We start from the raw sequence: 22,594 nt of genomic DNA, 5'->3' as shown, positions 1-22,594 counted from the left end.
AACAGAGTGAGAATCCACCTAAAAAAAAAAAAAAAAAAAAGTGAATTGTTTACTTTCTAAATCTAGGGGATCTTCAGGTTTATTTTATTATTTCTAATAGATTCCCCCCTTGGTCAAAGAACATGCCTTCAATAATTTCAATCCTTTTATATTTGTTAGACTTGCTTTATGGTTTGTTATGCGATTAGTTTGGTAAAGGGTCATTATGCACTTGAAAAATACGGATACTTTATTATCTGTCATTTCAATTACTGTGAAAATCCCTTCCTTTTTACTTCTGTCCATTTTTGCTATGTACATGCTGAAGCTATTATCACGTATATACAGATGTAGAAATTTGATGTCAGATCATGGAATGGTCATTTTTAGTGATGTTGTTTTCTTGCAAAGTCTGGTATTTGCAATAGCTTTTTTTTTTTTTTTTTGATTAGCGTTTGTGTGGTTAATTGCTTTCTTAACTTACTTTCAGCTTTTCTGTGCCTGTGCATTTAAAATATGTCTCTTATAAATTGCCTATGGTGGTTATTTTTGTCTCACATCTGACAATATTTTTTAGCTGGAATGTTTAGTTTATGTACACGTGATATAATGACTGTTAAATTTTAGCTTAAATCTGTCCTCTGATTCATTGCTTGCTTTTTATCCTACCTGCTCTATGTTTTTTTTAATCTTTTTTTTTCCATTGGTTAATTTTTATTATTCTGTCTTATCGCCCCATTAGCTATACCGTTTTGCTGTTCTCTTAGCTATTCTTTTAGTGGTTACCTATTCTAACATGGATCCTCGACCTATTAGATATGTGGAGCCTCTTATTCCTTTGTAGACCATAATAGGTAGAGCCTGAGAACACCTGAACAATTTTCTTTCCTCTTCCTTCCTAATTTATGTGCTTTTGTTGTTTAATTTCCTCTGTATTTTAAAACCCACAAGACACATACTACATTTTAATACTGTCAATATTCATTTCGTTTTATCCATTACTTTTTTTTTCCCACATCTTTTAGCTTCCATTCTTTTAGAAAGGGCCTCTTTTATCTGAAGTATCTACTCGTCCTTTATTTTTGAAGTTTTTTTGGTTTTTGCTGGATTTGGAATTCAGAGCCGGCGGTGGTTTTCTTTTAACATTGTGAAAATGCCATTGCATCGGGTTCTGCCTTTCGTCTTTTTCTGTTGAGAATTCAGCTTGTAGTTTGACTGTTATTCCCTTGAAGGTCATCTGTATTCCTTTCCCCACCCCGGCCACTGGCCGTCTCTAAAATTTTCTCCGTCTTTGAATTTCAACACTTTGACTCTGATGGGCTTAGGTGAAGTTTTATTCTGTATATAGTGAGTCCTCCTTGTCTTCAAGGGATGCAGTCTAAGATCCCCAGTGGATGCCTAAAACCACAGATGGTACTGAACCATATCTAAATGATGTTTTTTCCTATACATACATACCTTTGATAAAATTTAACTTACAGTTTAGGCATGGTAGGAGATTAACAACAATAACTATTAATAATATAGAACAATTAAAACAATATACTTAATAAAAGTTATGTGAGTATGGTTTCTCTCCCTCTTTCAGAATATCTTATTGTACTCTTCTTGTGATGATTTGATGAATTTCTTTTTCCTAGTTCACAAATTCATGGATAGAAGATTCATTCTTACCATAGATTGTAGCAGCCTCAGCATATGATTTTATCCCTATTAAGTTGAAAACTTACCATATCACTTAAAGGTGGCACTTTATGGCTTCTCTTTGGCATATCACAATTGCCAGCATCACTACTCTTGTGTTTGGAGCTATTAAGTAACATAAAGGTTACTTGAACACAGTTGATCTGAGATCTGGGAGGGCTACCAAGTGACTAATAGCTGTACAGCATGATGATGCTGGACGAAGGGATAGTTCACGTCCTGTGCACGATGGAGCGGAATTGTGCCAGATTTCATCACACTGCTCAGAACGGTGTACAATTTAAAATGTATGAACTGTTTATTTCTGGAGTTTTTCACCAAATATTTTTGGACCACAGTTGATTGTGGACAACAAACTGCAGAAAGTGAAACCACAGATAAGGGGGACTACTGCATTCAGCTTGGAGATTGTAGTGGTCTTGACTCTGTGGCTTGATGGCTTTTGTTGATCTGGGGAAATTCTTAGCCATTATCTCTTCAGATACTGCTTCTGCCTCATTCTTTTTTCTCCTTCTTGGACTCACATACTTCACATGCCAGATCGTTTCACCATGTCTCATCTGCCTCTCACATTCCTCTACATTTTCATCCTTGTTTTTCCCCCATGGTTCACTCTGGCTGTTTGCTTCTGATTAAAATGTCACGTAACTAATTCTTTCTTCAGCTGTATCTAGCTTGCTGTTTAACACATGAATTTTTAATTGTAGTTACTGGCTGGTTTTCTTTTTCTGTTTTGTTTTGTTTTTCAGTTTTAGAATTTTCATTTGGGTTTTTCCTTTAATAGTTTCCAGTTCCCTGTCAGAATTCTGTCATGTCTTTAATTACTTGAACATATTGTAACCCAGGGCAATAATACAAGTCAATAAAAATAGACACACAGAGGTTCCAGATATTATCTTGGATTTCAGCCACAACTTGTTGCCTCATATGCCCAGTTATTGTGTACAAGGAATTGTGAAAATAATTTGAGACTCTGGATGGCATTAAGGTTATTCTAGAGTTTTGCTTTGGGCAGACAGGCTTAGGGAAACTAGGCCATGTCGTCCATGCAGGAATTGACATCTTTTCCAACCGGGCTTCATGCTGTGTAGGGTCTGGTCGGTTTCTCATAGTCTTAACTCTTAGGGTATAGCCTTCAGGGTCCCAGCTGAAAGCCTGGAGTGTTTACCACCCCCACCACCTACCTCTCCCTAAGTAGGCTGGAATGTTTTAATTTTTGTTCTCTCAGACTTTTGTGCTGCTGAAAGCTCTGCTTAGCATCTTCTCAGCAACAGGTTTTGAGATTCATAACTATTACCTATCTAAGAAAGAAATAACAATTCCATATCATCAAATATTCAGTTACTTTTCTTATTTTCCTTATGTCTCATACATAATCTCATAAATAGTTGGTCAGTTCGATTCAGGATCCAAACAAGGTTGACATATTGTGATTGGTTGCTCAGTCTGTTTTGTGCTGCTATAACAAACTAACACAGATTGTATGATTTATAAACAAGAGAAGTTTATTTGGCTTACGGTTCTAGAGGCTGGGAAGTCCAGGGTCAAGGGGCTGCATCTGGTGAGGGCCTTCTTGTGGCGTCATTACATGGGAGAAGGTGGAAGGGCAAGAAGAATGTGCTCAAGAGAGAGCAAGAGATAGAATTTATAGCCTCAAGCCCTTTTATAATTGGCATTAATCCATCGATGAAGGTGGAGTCCTCATTGTCCAAGCACCTCTCATTAGGCCTTACCTCCCAACACTGTTGCATTGGGGATTAAATTTCCAGCACATGCTTTTGTGGGGACACAGTCAAAGCATAGCAGTTGTTATATCACTTTTAATCTCGCTCTTCCCTCTTTTTTTTTTTTTTTTGCTTCTGGAGATAGGGGTCTCACTATATTGCCCAGGTTAGTCTTGAACTCCTGACCTCAAGTGATCTTCCCACCATGGCTTCCCAAAGTACTGGGGTTACAGACATGAGCTACCATGCCCAGCCACTTCCCCCCACCCTTTTGTTTTGTTTTGTTTTGTTTTTGCATACTATAGGATTGCAATCAACAAAATCCAGAATATGGGAAATTCTGGACTTTGTTGATTGCAATCCTGTGGTGCTTCCTATAAACTGGAAGGAGAAAAATCCATAAATTGGATCCAGAGGCTTAAACGGATTCAGATTCAGGAGACACTTAGTGCCACATTGTCTCTCACGTTATGATGCTGAGATTGATGAGCAGTGACTCATTTTAGGTTTTGCCAGCCTGATTTGTGCATTAGGAGTGGTGTCATCTGTCAGTCACCTGAGGATTTTAATAGTGATGGACATTGTCCAGATCTACTGTGGCATTGGGGGGCTGCAAAATGATGAGTCTAGTGCCATAATTCCTTCTGCGTTTATTATCTTAGTGAATTCCTTTTAATTCAATGTATATGCCTTACACACACACAGTTTTCTCAAGTTGTTTTTTTGTTTGTTTTTTACAGCGTTTTTTTCTATTTTCTCTCAAAGGAGCAATAGCAACTAATGTTAGTTATCCTTCCTGTGCCCTCTATGTCTTATTATTACTGATAAGTTTTGTCTTTGTAACGTCCTTTTCTTTTATTATTTTACCATTGTTCTATTTTTCTTTAAGAAGGATGCTCTCCTAGAATAAATATCTGCTCTTATCACTTGATTTCTTGAGGTATCCATTCTGCTCTTTATTTTCTCCACTGTGGATTTTAATTTTACTTTTCCAGATGGTTCCTTACAGTCTTTTCTGGCCCTGGTCACCTATTTTTTTTCTGATGCATCTCTGTCCTAATATGTAGACTCTATGTTATACTATATTCTGTTGCAGATATAAATCTATCTCCTAAAGTTTTCTTTTAGTTATTTTATAGATAATTTCCACCAGTAATTTCTTTCTGAATCCTCTGAATGATGATCTTTTCCTTATTATGTAGGTTTTTTTTCAAAATTTGCCTGTGAATTTTACCTAGTTGCAGTGTTTGCAGGTGGTATGGGTGAATTATTCTTTCCTCCCTCCCTTTCCTTCTGGATGGTGGTCTGATTTCTTCTGAGAGCTACAGTTGGGATGTAGGGTTATATGATATTCCCAGTTCAATCCCTGTTCCTAGTAGGAGACTGTTGTATCTCTGCTCCATTGTGTTGACATTTACACCAGCCTCCACTGTCTGTTTCTCTAATCCTTTGAACCTATGAAACAACGCATATACATAGCCCTGCTTTCTTAAGCAGAGGCCTGTCACTTCCAGGCTGAGTAAAATTTCCCAATCCTAGACGGAGGAAGATAGGCATTCCAGGCAGAGTGGTCAGCATAGGGTGGGAGCCTAGAGGCATAAAGCAGCATAGTGTGCTTGAAAATTTGTAAATGTTTCCAACGGCAAAGATTTTTGTATGTCTCACTTAGGTAAAGTATACAGTAGTGTTATTACGCAAACTTATATTTCAAGCCTTTGCAGCTCTTCAGGATTTTCCCAAGGCTCTGGCAATCCAATATTTCCAGCTGCCCAGGAGGCATCCTGCTTGGCTCACCCACCACACCACAATGTCAGTACATTAGAGGGATTCGTTATCTTTTCCCACAAATCAGTTATTTTTCCTTCCATGATTAATGTTTCTGTAAGGCCTGGAGACCTTGGAGTCCTCTTTGACTTAGGTCTTTAATGGCTTTTCTGTATTGAAAGTTTCTGAGCACTGTGAAGTCTCCAGCCTTCTCTATTTTGTGTTGCCTTTTCTCTCATCTAGGCCCTGTTATGCCAGGACAGTTGAGCAGTCTCCGCGTGTCTTCCTGCTTCTCACCTTTTGCCCCTTCAATGTGTTCTCCATATGGCTGCCAGATTTATACTTTGTCTAAAATGCTTGTTTCATCCAATCACTTTTCTCTCCTAAACCTTCAATACCTCATCACCCATAAAGGACAAAATCTGAATTATTCAGTTTGTCTTTCTAGGCCCTTATCTCTCACATTCCGTGGTACAAACTATTTTTGCTATGCTGGTCTTCTCACACTGCCTCGAGTATATCCTGCCACTGTAAGAGTTTTGTGCTTTTACTACTTTAACAGGAATTCCTTTATCCCTTCTTCTGATCCCATAGTCTTTAAAAAGAACATCAAAGACCATTTGGGTCTGAATTTTTTACTTCGTTCTACAGTCTCTGACAAGGTGGTCATGACTTTCAGTGCCTGGAGTTTGTTGTGTTCTGCCCCAGAGCTTTCCGTTATTGATAATACCTGTTCATCTTTCTCTTTCTCTTTTTGGTGCTTTCCATTGTAGCTTGTTTAGTGTGCATCTATTTGTCTTCATACCCAGAGTGTATGTTTCATAAAGAAGCTTAGCATCTTGTGCGTGTATTCAAATACTTAGTAAAGTTCATTTGAACTTTAAGGTCTCCAGAATAATTGTTTTAACAACACATTACCTTCCTACCGTGTGCGTGGGGGAAGATAGAAGTGGTGCAGTATCAATTCAGTGATCAGTTTATACAAGAGCTCAATACTTGAGCTAACTTTTTAGGTAGTTAGAAGTCAGGTTTATTAAACACTTTAATAATGTTCCTTCTTAAGCATTGATTACTGCTGCATTTTGGCAAGCATGGGATACTGATGATTAGTTAACCTTTTATATTTTTGATGACTAACTCATTTTGTGAGACTTATTCTCACTTATTCTAGTCCTCAGGAAAGTGCCTAACGCATGGTAGACACACATGTTGGAATTACTTCTGATTAAACATGTCAGTTATGATCTGTTACCATCCCATACATACTATGGGACACTAAACTGAATTTGTGTATTTTCGCTTTCTTGGAGCTTTTTTCTTTTCTCGTCTCTAATTATTTGCCTGTTATAAAATTGAAGAGTATAATCTGTAGCTTCATGATAGACTGCGATCTAATTTTTGAATGAGAAAGTGAGGTTGGGTGTACAAAAATTCATCAATGTATGGTTGCGATTTGTTAACTTTATATAAATTAAACTCAGTAAAAAAGTATTGAGGTTGCCTCTCCTTTGTTTTTCTCACCCTTAATAAAGCCTCTATTTTTACTGTTCCTCATTGCCTTTTTGTCCTGTGGGCAGCAAAGATATACAGGACTAGTTAGACAAGAGACTTGATTGGGAGAAAGTGCAAGGTGATGGTCTGGGAAGCCCAAGGGCCACCCAGGGTTCGCAGAGGTCTGCACTTTGCATACAAGAAGTCGAAGAGTCTGAAGACTTGAGGAGTCAATAGTAATAATGTAGCCTCAGGCAAAGAATGGACAGATAACCTCCTGGTCTGCTCAGTAGTAAGGCTTCAGCAAACAGCCCAAGTCTGAATTTAGGATGGGGGCCCTTTGCCCCTTCTACACTACTAACCTAAGTAGGAAGTGCGTTCTACATCTGAGCCTGCAATTGTGAGTTCGGGAAAATACAAGGAGGGCAGCCAGAGAGACAGTTTTGATCACTTGAAATTTTTTGGCAGGCTTTCATTCTCTTGGTTTAGCATTAGTAAACAGAGTAGCCTCTGGAGGGCTTTCTGGTGGCAATTGCTGGGGGTTTCAGCTCTTATGAACGCAGCTGTTAGTTAGAACCCCCCTTAGTGTTCCCTGGGGAAGCTGGCCATGCAGTACCAATTCTCCAGCCCTTTTTTCATGTCCTCTTGCTTTTAGATTTTGGTCTACCCAAATCACCTTAAATAAAAGGTCTGTTTCGTAATGCAACTGAATGCCCTTCCAGATGCCTTCAGTCCCTGAGAGGGTTAGAGCATCTGTCAGCAGTTCTGACTGCTCTTGTTTTTCCATAATGCCCAGAATCAGTTTTGTAGAATATTCTCAGAACTCATTGTGTCTAAGTCATAAGCATTCATAGGGCCAATTCTGTGTAATGATTACAGTATGGATCAGGAAAAGTTTGTATCTTCTAGCCTGGCAGCTTTTATTTACTGAAGATCCCAAAGAGCTTTTGTTTATTTGGCTTATGTTTGTTGATATTTACTGTATTAGTAATTAAAATACATTTTAAAATCTTTATTAATTCATTTTAAAAGAATAGTAGTAAATCATGACAAGTTAACATAAATACATTTTTAAGAAAAAAAATCCCTGTATTTTCCAAAACAAAAAAAATTACATGGATGAAAACTCTTACATTTTTGCAAATCTCTTTAGCATTAACCAAACTAGCTGGACTGTCATATCTGCTTTTGCATTCTGTTTTTTTATAATATGTTATTTTGGTTAAAGTATATGAAGAAAATCCAGCCATAGAGATATTTAGTTGGAAAAAAAGAAGAGTGTTTTTTTGGTTTGTTTTTGTTTTTGTTTTTTGAGATGGAGTCTCAGTCTGTCGCCTAGGCTGGAGTGCAGTGGCGTGATCTAGGCTCACTGCAACCTCCACCCCCCAGGGTTCAGGCAATTCTCCTGCCTCAGCCTCCTGAGTAGCTGGGATTACAGGAGCCTGCCACTGTGCCTGGCTAATTTTTGTATTTTTAGTAGAGACGGGATTTCACCATCTTGGCCAGGCTGGTCTTGAACTCCTGACCTTGTGATCCACCCGCCTCAGCCTCTCAAAGTGCTGGGATTACAGGCATGAGCCACCATGGCCGGCCAAGAAGAGTATTTTAATACCCTTTTTAGATAATTGTGGATATTCTTCTTTGATACTGTACTCAAACTGGACAAATGCTATTATATTAAAGATTAATTGCAATGTGGAATCTGAAACTGCATTAACGAGCTTTCACATCTTGTGTACTCACGAGAGAATGAATGTAAAAAAGTAAATAACATATTGATTGTACCCTATGATAGCCCCATGAAGTCAGGAAGCTCACATTATTTCTACTTCATGGATGAGGAAATTGAGTCCCGCAGAGTGCCACTTAATAAGCTATCTGTGGGAGAACTACTTGTGGTTCATAGTACTAAATTGCCCATTATAGGCTAAGTTTAATTTGGGGGATAGATTATAATTATCCAAAAGGTAAAGATCTCCTGCTTAAATGACTGTGCGGTTTCTGTCTCCTCATTGGACCCTGACCGATAAATGCAGAGGTTTTTTTTTAATACTCTATTTTATTTTTATTCTAGACTTATTCTGGACTCTTCTGTGTAGTTATAAACCCTTACAAGAATCTTCCAATTTACTCTGAGAATATTATTGAAATGTACAGAGGGAAGAAGCGTCATGAGATGCCTCCACACATCTATGCTATATCTGAATCCGCTTACAGATGCATGCTTCAAGGTAATTGGAAATATTTGAATACTAAATGCTCAGAATTTCTTAAATGTAATTTAGTGTTTTTTAATGTCTCAGTGTATTCTACAAAAGTTTTAATTTTATTTTTTAATTAATAAAGAAGTAATGTTTATTATAGAAAAATTGTGAGTTTTTAAGATTAAAACAGACAACGTAGCCATTTTCTGTATGGTAAGTTTGTTTGTTGCTCTAAAACAATACCTCATAAATTTATATGTTAAAAAGCATCTAGTTTTCATATACATTTGATTCCCACCACAAGCCAGTCTAACCGAAGCTCATTATATTAGGTTTTAAAACCAATAGGAAGAATAATAGGAAAGGTGGATGCTTCACTGGGGAAAGATTATATAAAGTATTATTTGTGATTTAAAAGCGTGTAAAAGGTGACAATAAAAGTTAAAACGCATGTGTTAAGTTGGTTGATTTTGATTGTGTTCCTTTGGATCAGAATGAATGTAAATTTGAGGAGTCATTCATTTGAACCCTGGCTTTAGACACAATGATTTATGGAGGGACATTTTTGAAAAACCAGAATGTAGTGGTTTTGAATGCAATTAATATTATTGCTCTACAAGACTTCATTTAAACATGGGAGTTCCTGGTGCTACGTGAAAATCCAATCTTCTGTAATAACTCTCCCTCTCTCTCCTTTTTAATGTATTTTTTATTAATAAATTCTATAAGTTTTAATAAAAACATAAGGTTCTTATAAAATCATTCCACAATCTTCAGAAAACAGGCTGTGCTGCACCCACTTTTCATCAAATTGCAGGTCATGGCAAGTCCTTTCTGGTGATTAGGTCTGAAGGATAGTGTGAAGGAATTAATAAAGTACAATACCCATGTCCTACTTCTAGTTTTTGTTTGGATACTTACTATATACCAGATCTTCCAGGGCAAACAGGAAGTACTTCAAGACTAGGATAGTGTCAGACATAAGTTGGTAAGGACAGTTTTGTAATTAAAAAATGATCTTAGGCTTTTAAAGAAAGATTAAATTTAATAATTTTTTTTGGAGTTCAATACAATTTCTTAGTATTCTTTAGGAATACTAAGAAATGGCTAGGACTGTGAAAAATTGCTGTTAGATGGAGAATGAAGAATCATCCACTCTTTGTGTTTTTGGTTCTGTCTCTGTTAAGAAGAATGATCTTTAGATGCAGAAAAGTGTATTAGTGAGCAAACTATGCCATATGTGGGAGAAGAAATTGAAGAAAGTGCCCTCCTTCTCTGATTAAGCCCATATTGTTCCTCATTTAAACAGATACATCTTACAGTTGAGATTGTTGACCCTCTGGTCTTTGAAGTATTCTATAGAAGGGTAGTTTCCAGAAAGCTAGGGACAGGCTCATATGTATCACTCTAATTTTTAAAAAGGGGAACCTTTAAACCAATCCTTGGGCTTGAAATATGTTAAGAGAGCAGTCTGAAAACAATGTGAATATATTGATTAATGACTGATTAATGACTGAGGTTGGCCAGGTGTATCAGGATGTGCACCAAAGGGTGTGTGCCCCCTTTTAACATTTTTATCAGCATACTTGAAGAGGTGGGATGCATGCCCATAAAATTTGCCAATGGCATGAAACTGGGAGGGATAATAATACATTTGATGAACAGAAACAGCATTTAAAAATTTCTTGACTGGTTGAATGAGGAGTTGGATCTAACATGATAGTTAACAGATAATAATATCCCATTAGTGGGTTCCCACACCAACTGTATGGATACCGTATGAAGAAGAATTGTTGGCTCTGTGGCTTTGCTGGTGAAAACGCCTCTTGAGTAAACAGAATGAGGAAGATATGAGGCAGATACGGCTTATCAGCATATCATATTATTATTAATATCATTTTAGTGCTAGAATAAACATTTATTGAAAATTACTGTGTGCCAAGCACTGGGTAAAGGCTTTGTGTCTGTTATACAGTGCATGACAAGCTTGTAAAGTAAATAGAATTACTGTCCCTATTTTACTAAGGCACAAGAAAGCGAAATAAATAACTTGACGAAGAAAGGATATAAGTGAAAAATACAAGCTAGGATTCAAAACCAGGCAGTGTGACACATTCTTATCCACAATAATAAACTTCCATGTGAAAGTTAAAAGGAATTAGTTGATGGTTTTGATTACGTAAAAATTTAAAAGTTTGATACAGAAAATGAAAACAACCCACTCTAAACAATTTCCCTTTGTATTTGATTTTGTAAGTAGGGGGCTACCTGCTGGTCTACTACACGACATAATTGAGGGGGCATCTTCAGGGCTAATCAGACATTAGCATATGCAGCATTGCTGATAAAGCTCACACTAGCTGCCAATGCCAATCAATCTAGGTCTTCAATTACAAATGTGAATGGATAGCCAAGTGTCACTGGACCTAAGAAGAGGATCAATAGCTTGACCGAGGACCATGTGGAGAATTCAGAGCACGTGGCCCCACTGATCTATCATTTTAGATTCAATTCCCCATCCAAGCTGCCAAGAGCTTTTAAGATTCTGTTTCTTTCATCCAATGTATTTATCATCCTTCCTAGTTTCATATCATGTACAGACTTTTTTGGTCACACATCCCACATCTTTAAGTGTATTAATAAAAAATATTGAAAAGTTTTTGCTTTTTATGTGAAAAAGCAGCAAGCTAGCTTAATTTTTTTTAAATTGGATTTTAGGGGATACTGGATCAAAATGCAGTTGTGTGCCTGGCACATAGTAGTTGCTCAATAAATATTTGTTGAATGAATGAATGAAAGAATTCTTAGATGTAAACTTGATTGCAGAAAATCACGCATTCATTAAAAGCATGGAATGGTAGATTAGACACCATTGGAAACTAAAGCAGTAGATTTGAAGACTAGAATGGAAACCAAAAAGAATCAGATGGTGCTTATGAGAGAAGGAGTCGGAAACATGGAATGTGTGTGTAGACTCTCGGGTTCCATGAAAAAAGTGATACTTTTGAAAAAGGTCACTGGAATTAAAAAACACACTCAGGTCTTCAGATAAAAGTGCTGGGTGGAAATAATGAAAGGAAACATGCCTCGTCTTGCATACCTTGGTGGATAGGGTAACATGACATGCTGTCCATGGAAAGGGAGTCAGTAGCATCAGGCTTTTCATTTGCAATAGTGTGTGTTAGGAACTGAATTCAGGAACACTGAGGCCTCTACCCTGCACATAGTCATCTGAGGTCACCTAGGACTACCTACAGTGAGGCTCACCACCTTGTGGCTTGTCTTCCTTTGCTCCTGACACCTCACCAGCCCAGTTCCATCCCAGCTAGCTTCCATTCAGCAGCAGGCCACCAACACTGCTACCAACCCCTGTTGACCTGGATAGATGGAAAGGAAAGTTTTGCTCGCTATAATAATACCTGCAGGGGCCACCTTTTTAGGCCACTATGAAAATTTAAGACCTGAGAGTCCACCATCTTCATGGAATCCTGGAATGAAATTCACTGTGTTTCCAGTCATGTTTTCATTTCCGTAATATTCCCTTTTCATTTTTGCCTTAGGTAACTCTCACTCTCCGATGTGCAAACCTTCTCTATGTTTAGTATCTTCAGTGAATATTTTCTTTTCCTTCAAGCTTTAACTGAGACTTGGCTTTCCCCCGCATATGGGGTATGAGCCCACTTAGTGAAGAGGACTCCATCACTCAAATCCTGTGCACTGGGAGACAGGGTTAGTGTCCTTACTAACACTGTGTCTATGTGTCTGCTAAACCGTTACTCCTTTACTGCCTTGGGAAAGCTGCACCTCCCTCACCACTCATTACTTTCAGCAGCTTTCTTCTTGGTGCCTCTCCTCATTCCATAATGGGCCTCAGCACATTGTTTCCTCTCTGCCTCAAGCCTTGCCGTTACCCTGTGTTACTTCATAGTTTTTAATGGACAGTCAAGTCCCTTGATCGTAAGGTCCTTCATTTCCTCCGTCTCTGACTTATGCCACCAACATCTGTGGTGATGCTCTAGACTTTGCCATATTTTAGAATTACCTGATTTTTCAGATAAAGTTTCAGAAGTTCTATTGCAGCGTCCTTCCATATTGGTAGTCCAGTCAAGAAGTCTCCTAAATGTGTTCTTTGCCTTCATGTGGATCCTCAGCCCATTAGTTGTTCTTCTTTCCCCCTATATGTGAACAACACCCTTCACTTTGTTCCTTGTGTAGTGTAGATTTCATGGCCTTCTTCTATCCATTTCCTAAACCCCTCCCTTGTCCCATTGTTCATTGGTTAGACTTGTTTAGTAAAACTCCCACCCTGGATGAATCAAGATATTTATCTCTTTTAATGCTCTTACTTGGGTTGCTGATGCTTCTAGAGTTATACTCACACAATGGAACACACAAATGCCACTGTAATTTCATGACCACGAGCCCTGATTCTACTGTCAACTCTTGCTAATCCTACCTTGTTCCTCCCACTCTCCATAATGACTATTTCAAACCTCTGCAGGCTCCAGATCTCTGGGTCCCTCCTTGCTCCTCTACTCCCTGGCTGATGGCTTGTTTCCCATTCCACAGAGGCACTTGGAGAGGAACTGCCCCGGCTTGCTGAACAGATCGTTCTCTCTTGTGTCTACTCCTGTCAAAGGCTGGTCTTACCAAGTCCTTCACCTCTGATGCTGAACACATCCTCTCAACCTTCTGAGCAATCTCGTGGTGTTGATTATTCTGGGTTGTGACTGTATCCTCTGCTCCTCTTTTTATAGGCTCCTAACGTTAGCATTACGTTTTCCCTATTAACTAAAGTTCTACCCGTTACTTTAAATAAGAAAGTTCGTTCTTTTCACCTTCCTTTTACAGCCAGATTTTTCAAACCAGTGTTGCAGGTGGGTAGGCAGATATGGTTGCTGGCAGGAGCTTGTGAAAATGAAGCAGGGTTTCAGCTGAGAGTGAGGAGGAGGGAGGAGAGATTGGAGGTTTAAGATAGAAATAGTGTGATATAATCATCTAGGACAGAGAGATAATACTTACATATACATCACTGACATTGCATCAAATACTTAAAACAGTTGCTACTGGAAATGTGAAGAGAATGTGAACCACAGTTATAGAGGGAGTTTTAACATGCTTCTCTCAGAATTTGACATATTAAGTAGGGAAAAAGAGAATATTAAAGAATGTGATTTAATACAACTTAGGAAGCTTATACTGAAAAATGTATGTATGCAAGCAGAAAGCACATTTACAAACGTGATGTCAATTTCATATAGCAGGCCACCAATAAAACTCTCAGTTCCTGAAAGAAGAAATCACAGGCTACAGTCTCTGACCACAGTGCAGTAAGACAAGATATTAGCAATAAAAAGATTTCCAAATGGGTTAGTGTTTGTGGGAATGTGTTTAATGAGTATGAATGTTTTTGTTATTAATCACTCATCTATATGGCTTTCAGTGAAAGAGGAAATCAAAACTTACATTACAGATTCTTTAGAAATCACTACAACAGGCTGGGCACCATGGCTCACGCCTGTAATCTCAGAACTTTAGGAGGCTAAGGTGGGCAGATCGCTTGAGCTCAGGAGTTTGAGACCAGCCTGGGCAACATGGTGAAACCCCAGCTCTATAAAAAATAAAAAAATTAGCCAGGTGTGGTGGCATGTTCCTATAGTCCTAGCTACTCAGGAGGCTGAGGTGGGAAGATTGCTTGGGCCTGGGAGGTGGAGGTTGCAGTGAGCTGAGATCATGCCACTGCACTCCAGCCTGGGCAACAGAGCCAGACCCCGTATCAAAAAAAAAAAAAAAAAAATTACAAAATGTTACATATAAAAATTTTGTGAGTTATGGCAAAAGCCACTTTTAAGAAACAGTTCATGGCTCTGAACATTTTCATTAGCAAAGAAAGATTTATAGACAAAGTATTTATTCAGCAAAATAGATAATGGACAATTTTTTGCTAATTTATTGAGCTGTACATTGCTTTTTTTCTGTGTCATTTCATAATAAAAAAAGGTACTTAAAAATACAGCAATGAAATGAACCAAAACAAGAGGGAAAATGTAGGAAGAGATAAGTGGATTGGAATAAAGAACATTTTCTCCTAGAACTGTCAAGTACAACTAAGAGCTGGTCCCACGAAAAGACGGACTAGACAAATGTTTGGCAAGTGTGACCAAGAAGACAGAACTACCAGAAATGACAGAGAGTATATAGAACACCATAAGCAAAGACAAAATTGACTCAAAATAAGGTGGAAAACTTAACCAGAACATTGTCCATGGGAGAAATAGAAGACATTGTTGAAGATCTATCTTTATGTCTTCAAGACAAGGCCCAAACGATTTTAGTGGTCACGTCTGTCAAATCTTAAGGACCAGGGTGGCACACGCCTATAGTCCCAGCTACTCCAGAGGCTAAGGCAGGAGAATGGCGTGAACCCAGGAGGCGGAGCTTGCAGTGAACCGAGATCACGCTACTGCACTCCAGCCTGGGCGACAGAGCAAGACTCTGTCTCAAAAAAAAAAAAAAATCTTAAGGACTAGGTACTTCCTATATAATCTAAATGGGTTTAGACCACTAAACAATGCAGAGCAGGCCGGGCGTGGTGGGTCACGCCTGTAATCTCAGCACTTTGGGAGGCCGAGGCAGGTGGAACATGAGGTCAGGAGTTCATAGACCAGCCTGGCCCACATAGTGAAACCCCGTCTCTACTAAAAATACGAAAAAAATTAGCCAGGCCTGGTGGCAGGCACCTGTAATCCCAGCTACTTGGGAGGCTGAGGCAAGGAGAATCCCTTGAACCTGGGAGGCGAGGTTGCAGTGAGCTGAGATTGCACCATTGCACTCTAACCCAGGAGACAGTGAGAGACTCCATCTCAAAAATAAAATAAAATAAAATAAAAATGCAGAGTAACCTATATAGCATCAAAATCAGAATTTGTCAAAGAAATTTGAATACTTAAATTATGTTTTACTTTTTATTAAGGCAATATGTAAAGATACTTTTAAAAAACACAAATACACAGTAGAGTAAGACATAAAACTGGAGATACCCTAACTATTCTGGATTCCCTCTTTAGGAATTTCTTCTTATATACATACATATGTAAATAAGTATATAAGTACATAAATAATTATTAATAAGTAAGAAGCCTATGATATTCTTTTTCTTTCTTTCTTCCCTTCTTTCTTTCCTTTCTTCTTTCTTTTCTTTCTTTTATCTTTAGACTTCCTATTATGGAAGAAGAGTTTTTTGTTTTTTGTGTTTTTTTTTTGAGACGGAGTCTTACCCTGTTGGCCAGGCTGGAGTGCAGTGGCACGATCTTGGCTCATTGCAAGCCCCACCTCCTGGGTTTACGCCATTCTCCTGCCTCAGCCTCCCGAGTAGCTGGGACTACAGGCGCCCGCCACCTCGCCCGGCTAATTTTTTATGTATTTTTAGTAGAGGCAGGGTTTCACCATGTTAGCCAGGATGGTCTTGATCTCCTGACCTCGTGATCCTCCTGCCTCGGCCTCCCAAAGTGCTGGGATTACAGGCTGGAGCCACCATGCCTGGCCTGGAAGAAGAGTTTTTATACTCATCTAAACCCTCACCATATCTTCCTGATAGAAGTTCAATCAACATTTTGCATTTTAACATTCAACATTTAAATTATTATCCTATGATTACATTTCCTTTCTTATATAATTTGTTTTCCTTGTGGTTAGTAATTTTCCCATTTTGGGGACTAGGGTAGTTTTACAATCACCTATGTTAATTTGAACTACAAATCCTCTTTCAGTAGACACAAATGCATCAAGTAATTTCTCAGGGTCTTTCCCCCTTGAAGACGCATCTCCCAAAGCCTGTTATCCTCCTCCAGTTCGTACTTGTTTCTTTAGACTTGCCTTTGCCCTTCCTCTAGAAATTTCTTTTGCTTCTTTCCTTAGTTATATTAATTTATGGATCTCATATGCTGTTAACATTTTTGGATAGAGGGTAACCTCTGGTAGCTTCCTGAGAAACACTGGAAACAACCAATTATTACATCAATAAATAATTAATTAGAGGATGGCTCATCCATATAGCTAAATGCCAAGCAGCCACCTTGAAAAGGTGTTGAACCTACTGAGTGATCTTCCCTTCCCTTTTAAGAATAAGCATTTTAAGAGTAAGATTGATATACATCAAAATGTGAACCTTGAGAATGCAAGTTGAAGGACTTTGAAACTGGATACAAGTTTCCTACATTAGGAGAAATAAAAGCAAGGAAAACAAGCCATTCTTGAAAAGAAACATCAAGGAAGGCTTTAAAAAGTCAGAAAATGGGCCAGGCACAGTGGCTCACACCTGTAATCCCTGCACTTTGGGAGGCTGAGGCAGGTGGATCACGAGGTCAGGAGTTGAGACCAGCCTGGCCAACATGGCGATACCCCATCTCTACTCAAAATATAAAAGAATTAGCTGAGCGTGGTGACACATGCTTGTAATCCCAGCTGCTCGGGAGACTGAGGCATGAGAATCACTTGAACCTGAGAAGCAGAGGTTTCAGTAAACCAAGATTGTGCCACTGTACTCCAGCTTGGGTAACAGAGTGAGACTCCATCTCAATTAAAAAAAAAAAAAAAAAAAAAGTCAGAAAATATGTAACACCAAATATAACGCTTATAACAACAAACATAAGTACTTGTAACACCCCTGTAAATAAAAGAGAGCCTAATACAATCATATGCCATTTACAAGAAAGACATCTCAAAGTAGCCAAATAATAAAAGTACAAGACTGGGCAGATACCTCAGCCAAATGCATACAAAAAGAAAGCATAGTCTAAAGTCACTTCAGCCTAAAGTAGACCTCAAAGCCAAAACAGGGACAAAAAGCATTATTTTATGTCAGGAAAAGGAACATTTAATAATGGTTTATAGTTGTCTTGGATCTATGTATTGAATCTTCTGATGTAGAAATATAGACAGTAGGAACAGTCCCTCCTCACTCACCCTGTGAAGCTGTAAGATATGGTAAAACCCTTGCGTTGACACCATTAAAACTGTTCTTGGGCTGGGCACGGTGGCTCACGCCTGCAATCTCAGCACTTTGGGAGGCCAAGGCGGGAGGATCACCTGAGGTCAGGAGTTCGAGACCAGCCTGACCAACTTGGAGAAACCCCTGTCTCTAATAAAAATACAAAATTAGCCAGGTGTGGTGGCGCATACCTGTAATCCCAGCTACTTGGGAGGCTGAGGCGGGAGAATCGCTTGAACCTGGGAGGCGGAGGTTGCGGTGAGCCAAGATTGCGCCGTTGCACTCCAGCCTGAGTAACAAGAGTGAAACTCCGTCTCAAAAAAAAAAAAAAAAAAAAAAGAACTGTTCTTACTGGGGAGACAGCGTACAAATAAAGACAATATTGAGTAGTATGAGGAAAAGGAAAAGAGGGTGAGGGCACACAGACTGAAGGGATTAGGGAGCGTGAAATGGTGATTTCATAGGGTGATTAGTTTAAAAATGCCCAAAAATCATTAGCTTTCTTCACCCGTTATCCTTTACTATAGCCAAAAATAAATAAACGCTAGGAATAAACGCTAGTGCTGCCATTTCGAGGATGTCATATAGTCATCCACACTTTAACCTTTTGAGTGTGGCTTCTTTTATTAGCATAATGCATTTGAGATTCATTCACCAGTAGTTCACTCTTTTTTAGTGCTGAGTAATAGTCCATTGTATGCCTATTCCATGGTTTGTTTATTCATTCACTGTGTAAAGAACATTTAGATTGTTTTCGGTTTTTGGCAATTAAGACACTGTACAGTTGGCCCTCTGTATTCGAGGGTCCCATATCTGCAGATTCAAGCAACTGTGGATTAGGGAAAATAATGGATGGTTGCGCCTATACTGAAGATGTACAGGCAGACTTTTGTTCTTTTCATTATTCCCTAAACAATATAACAACTATTTACGTAGCATTTTCATGGTACTATTATAAGTAATGTAGACAGGTCTTAAAGTATTAACATATGGGAGGATGTGTGTAGGGTATATGCAGATACTCTGCCATTTTATATAAGGGACTTGAGTATGCATGAATTTTTTTAATTTGCTGTGGGTTGGGATTGTCGTGGAACCAATCCCCCACAGATGACATGGGCCAACCTTCGTATACAGGCTTTTGTGTGAGCCTAAGTTTTCATTTCATTTGAGTCAATACCTAGGAGTAGGATCACTGGGTCATATGGTAGATGTGTGTTTAACTTTATAAAAAATTACCAAACTATTTTCCAAAGTGGCTGTGCCATTTTGCATTTCTACCAGCAACAGATGAATTCTAGGTATTCACCATCCTTGTTAGCCCTTGGTATTGTCCATCTTTATTAAATTGTAGTCTTTCTAATAGACGAGCAGTAGTATCTCACTGTAGTTTTAAGTTGCATTTTCCTAATGCATCTTTTGATGTGCTTAAGATCTGTATATCTTTGGTGAAATGTCCAAATGTTGTTATCATTTTTAAAAGTTTGATAGTTTTCTAATTTTTCAATTTTGAGAGTTCTTTGTCCTTTCTAGATATAAGTCTTTTATTGGATAAGTAATTTGCAATTTTTGTCCTCCCAGTCTATGACCTATTTTGGGTTAATTGTTGTATATGGTGCAAAATATGGGTTGAGATTCATCTTTTTGCGTATGGGTATTCAATTGTTCTAGCACTGTTTGTTGAAACAACTGTTTCTCAATTGAATTGCCTTTGTACCTTTGTGGAAAATCAACAAAGGTCTATTCCAGGACTCTCTGTTCCTTTGATCTGTATGTCTTTCCTTTTGTCACACTGGCTTGGTTACAGTAGCTTTATAGTAAACCTTGAAATCAGGTAGTGTGAGTCTTCCACCACTGTTCTTTTTAAAATTCTTTATTCTAGTTCCTTTGTCTTTCCATAGATATACATTTTAGAAGTCAGTTTGTTGCTTTTTGCCCAACAAATCCTGCTGACATTTTGATTGGATTTCACTGAATCTATCAATCAGTTGAGGCCGAATTAACAGCAGTATTGAGTCTTCCAATCCATGAACAGTTTGTCTCTCTGTAGGTCTTTGACTTCTTTCATTAGTGTTTTGTAGTTTTCAGCATACAGAGATGTCACATATACTTTGTTAGATTTATAACCAAGTGTGTCATAAACCTTGGTATAACTAAACATTTAATGTTTTTTAGTTTTAATGGAACTTTTAAATTTTCAATTTCAAATTGTTCAGTATTAATATATAGAAATAGGATATTTAAAATATACATTGACTTTTTTTGCAACCTTGCTAAACCCACTTATTCTGAAAGGGGTTTGTTGTTTGTTTGTTTTTGTGTATTGTAGATTGTTTGGAATTTTCTGTCTAGATAGTCATGTCCTCTGCAAATAGAGACATTGCTATTTCCTCCTTTTCAATCTATGCTTTTGATTTTGTTTTCTTACTTTGTAGTGTTGAATAGGAGTGGTGAGAACACACATCCTTCCCTTGTTCCTGATCTTAGAGGGATAGCTTTCAGTTTTTCACGATTAAACATGATATTAACTGTAGGGTTTTTCGTAACTGCCCTTTATCAGGTTGAAGTTCCCTTGTATTTCTACTTTGCTGAGTTTTTAAAAACCATTAGTGGATATTAAGTTTTGTCAAATGCTTTTTTACGTCTATTCAGATGGTCGGAGGGTGTTTCTTCTTTAAGTCTGTTGATGTGATGAATTAGATTATCACCTTTGGGATGTTGACCTAGCCTTGCACTCCCAGGGCAAACACCATTTTTTCCTTCTGTGCATCATCTTTTTTTAATATATATTGCTGGATTTGATTTACTAATATTTTGTTAGGAATTTTTGAGCATTTGTTTATGAGTAATATTTATATGTGGTTTTGTTTTATTGCAATGTCTTTTTCTGATTTCATTATCAGGGTAAGGTTTGTCTCTTAGAGTGGATTGAGAAATGCTTCTTCCTCTTCAGTTTTTTGAAGAGTTTGTATACAATTGGTGTTAGTTATTCCCTACCTGTTTGGTAGAATTTTCTAATAAAGCTATGGTTTCTTTGTGAGAAGATTTTTAATTACAATTTCATTTTCTTTAATACATAGAAGGCTATGCAGGTTACCATTTCTTGAGTGAGTTTTAGTGGTTGTATCTTTTAAATAATTTATCCCTTTCATCTTAGTTGTCAAATAGTTTGTCATAAAGTCATTCCTAGTATTTTCTTATTATCTTTTTAATATCTGTGGGTTCTTAATGATATTACTTCTTAAAAATTCCAGATATTGGCAATTTGTGTCCTTTTCTCCTTTTTCCTGATTACCTTGGCTAGAGGTTTGTCAATACCACTGATCTTCTCAAAGAAGGAACATTTGGTTTCATTGATTTTTTTTTTCTTTTTTCTGTTTTCCATTTCATTGATTTCTTTATCATTTCCTTTCTTCTCCTTACTTTGGATTTAATTTGCTCTTTTCTAGTTTTTATTTAGGTAAGAGCCCAGATCACTGATTTGAAAACTTTCTCATGTTGAGAAAATGATTTAATTCAACATGGATTTATTGCATACCTCCTTACGTGATTTTTGGAAGGTGCTTTGGAAAATACTGAGCTATCAAATGAGTCCCTAGTGTTCAGAAGGCTAGTTGCATTTTCGAAAGTGAGTTTTTTCCCCTCAAATATCACCGTAAGGCTCTGTTTGGTTACATGTACAGGGTTTTAGAGTATGAAGATCATTGGAAACTGTCATAGTGCTGCAGTTGATCCTTGAAGGGTAGAGAGGATTCAGTGAAGCAGAGGTGGGGAGTTGATCACAGAGTTGGAGAGAATCTGAGAGGTTGGCAAGCCCATCTCCCATCACAGAGTTGGAGAGAATCTGGGAGGTTGGGTACTGAGGCCCAAAGTTAATACAAGATCAGATAGACAGATGATAGAAATAGATGGGTCTGGCTAGAAGAGAGTTGGGGTTTTTTTGGTTGTTGTTTGGTGGGCGGTGGGATAGCAAGAAGCGTGGCGGAATGAAGTGTGCAGCAGGCTGTAATGTAGGTCTCAAATTTTAGACAATGATAATAGCATGTACAGACGCAGGAAGAACGCCATCTTGAATGAATTAGGAGGCAGTTTGATTTGGGTTAATTTGTGTGCTTTGATTTCTTTAATGTGTATACTACTTTCAAAAAGCCATAAACGACTTAGTATAGTGGAGTTCTATAGAAATTGCTAAGACCAGGAAAATTCAGGGGTCTGAAGATTCATATTGAGAGTGAATAAGCAAAGACTTGGTAAAATCATGGTTTATAGGTGAAGAACCAGCCAGCAAGGAATAAATGCCTCATTTATAGATACATAGTTTGTGGCAGAGCTAGAACTAGAAAAGACTCCAGGCCCCATTATCTTGCCAGTGCCCACACGGCACCTAGCCCTGGGTTTCTCTCAGCAGACCTTTATTAAAGCTAGCTATGGCTCACCAAGGCTGTTAATGCTGAGAATAAAGAAGTAACACAGTCTCGGATCTCAAGCAATGCATTCTAGTTGGCAGTCAACTGCAGTATTGTTTGTCTGATTCTAAAATACACTTAAAAGAAGGCAACATTGAGAGACCTGAGGGAGAGTGTCTGGGAAGGTATTCCTAGAGGAGGTGAAGCTGGATTGAGGCCAAAGGGACATGCAGGAGATATCCCAGTGGTTGTGGGTCTAGGAAGAGTATGTTGGAAGAAAGGATATAGTGTGACCTCTGTGTAGGTAAATGAATAAAGGAGGCGGACATCAAC

General features: G+C 38.1%; 1 protein-coding gene across 19 annotated transcripts in view; it reads left to right on the top strand.

The window, feature by feature from the left end:
* The window catches only part of MYH10 (myosin heavy chain 10), a 153,812-nt gene that overhangs the window by 17,194 nt on the left and 114,024 nt on the right, over positions 1–22,594 (top strand). For all 19 annotated transcript variants that reach the window (XM_077970318.1, XM_077970331.1, XM_077970327.1 and 16 more), the window contains one exon: positions 8,737–8,893. In XM_077970318.1, coding sequence (XP_077826444.1) covers positions 8,737–8,893 — 157 coding nt within the window. The remainder of the gene's footprint in view (positions 1–8,736; positions 8,894–22,594) is intronic.

This window comes from Macaca mulatta, chromosome 16, assembly GCF_049350105.2.
Source record: "Macaca mulatta isolate MMU2019108-1 chromosome 16, T2T-MMU8v2.0, whole genome shotgun sequence".
Lineage (NCBI taxonomy): Eukaryota > Metazoa > Chordata > Mammalia > Primates > Cercopithecidae > Macaca > Macaca mulatta.
This window is presented reverse-complemented; position numbering and strand designations above follow the sequence as displayed.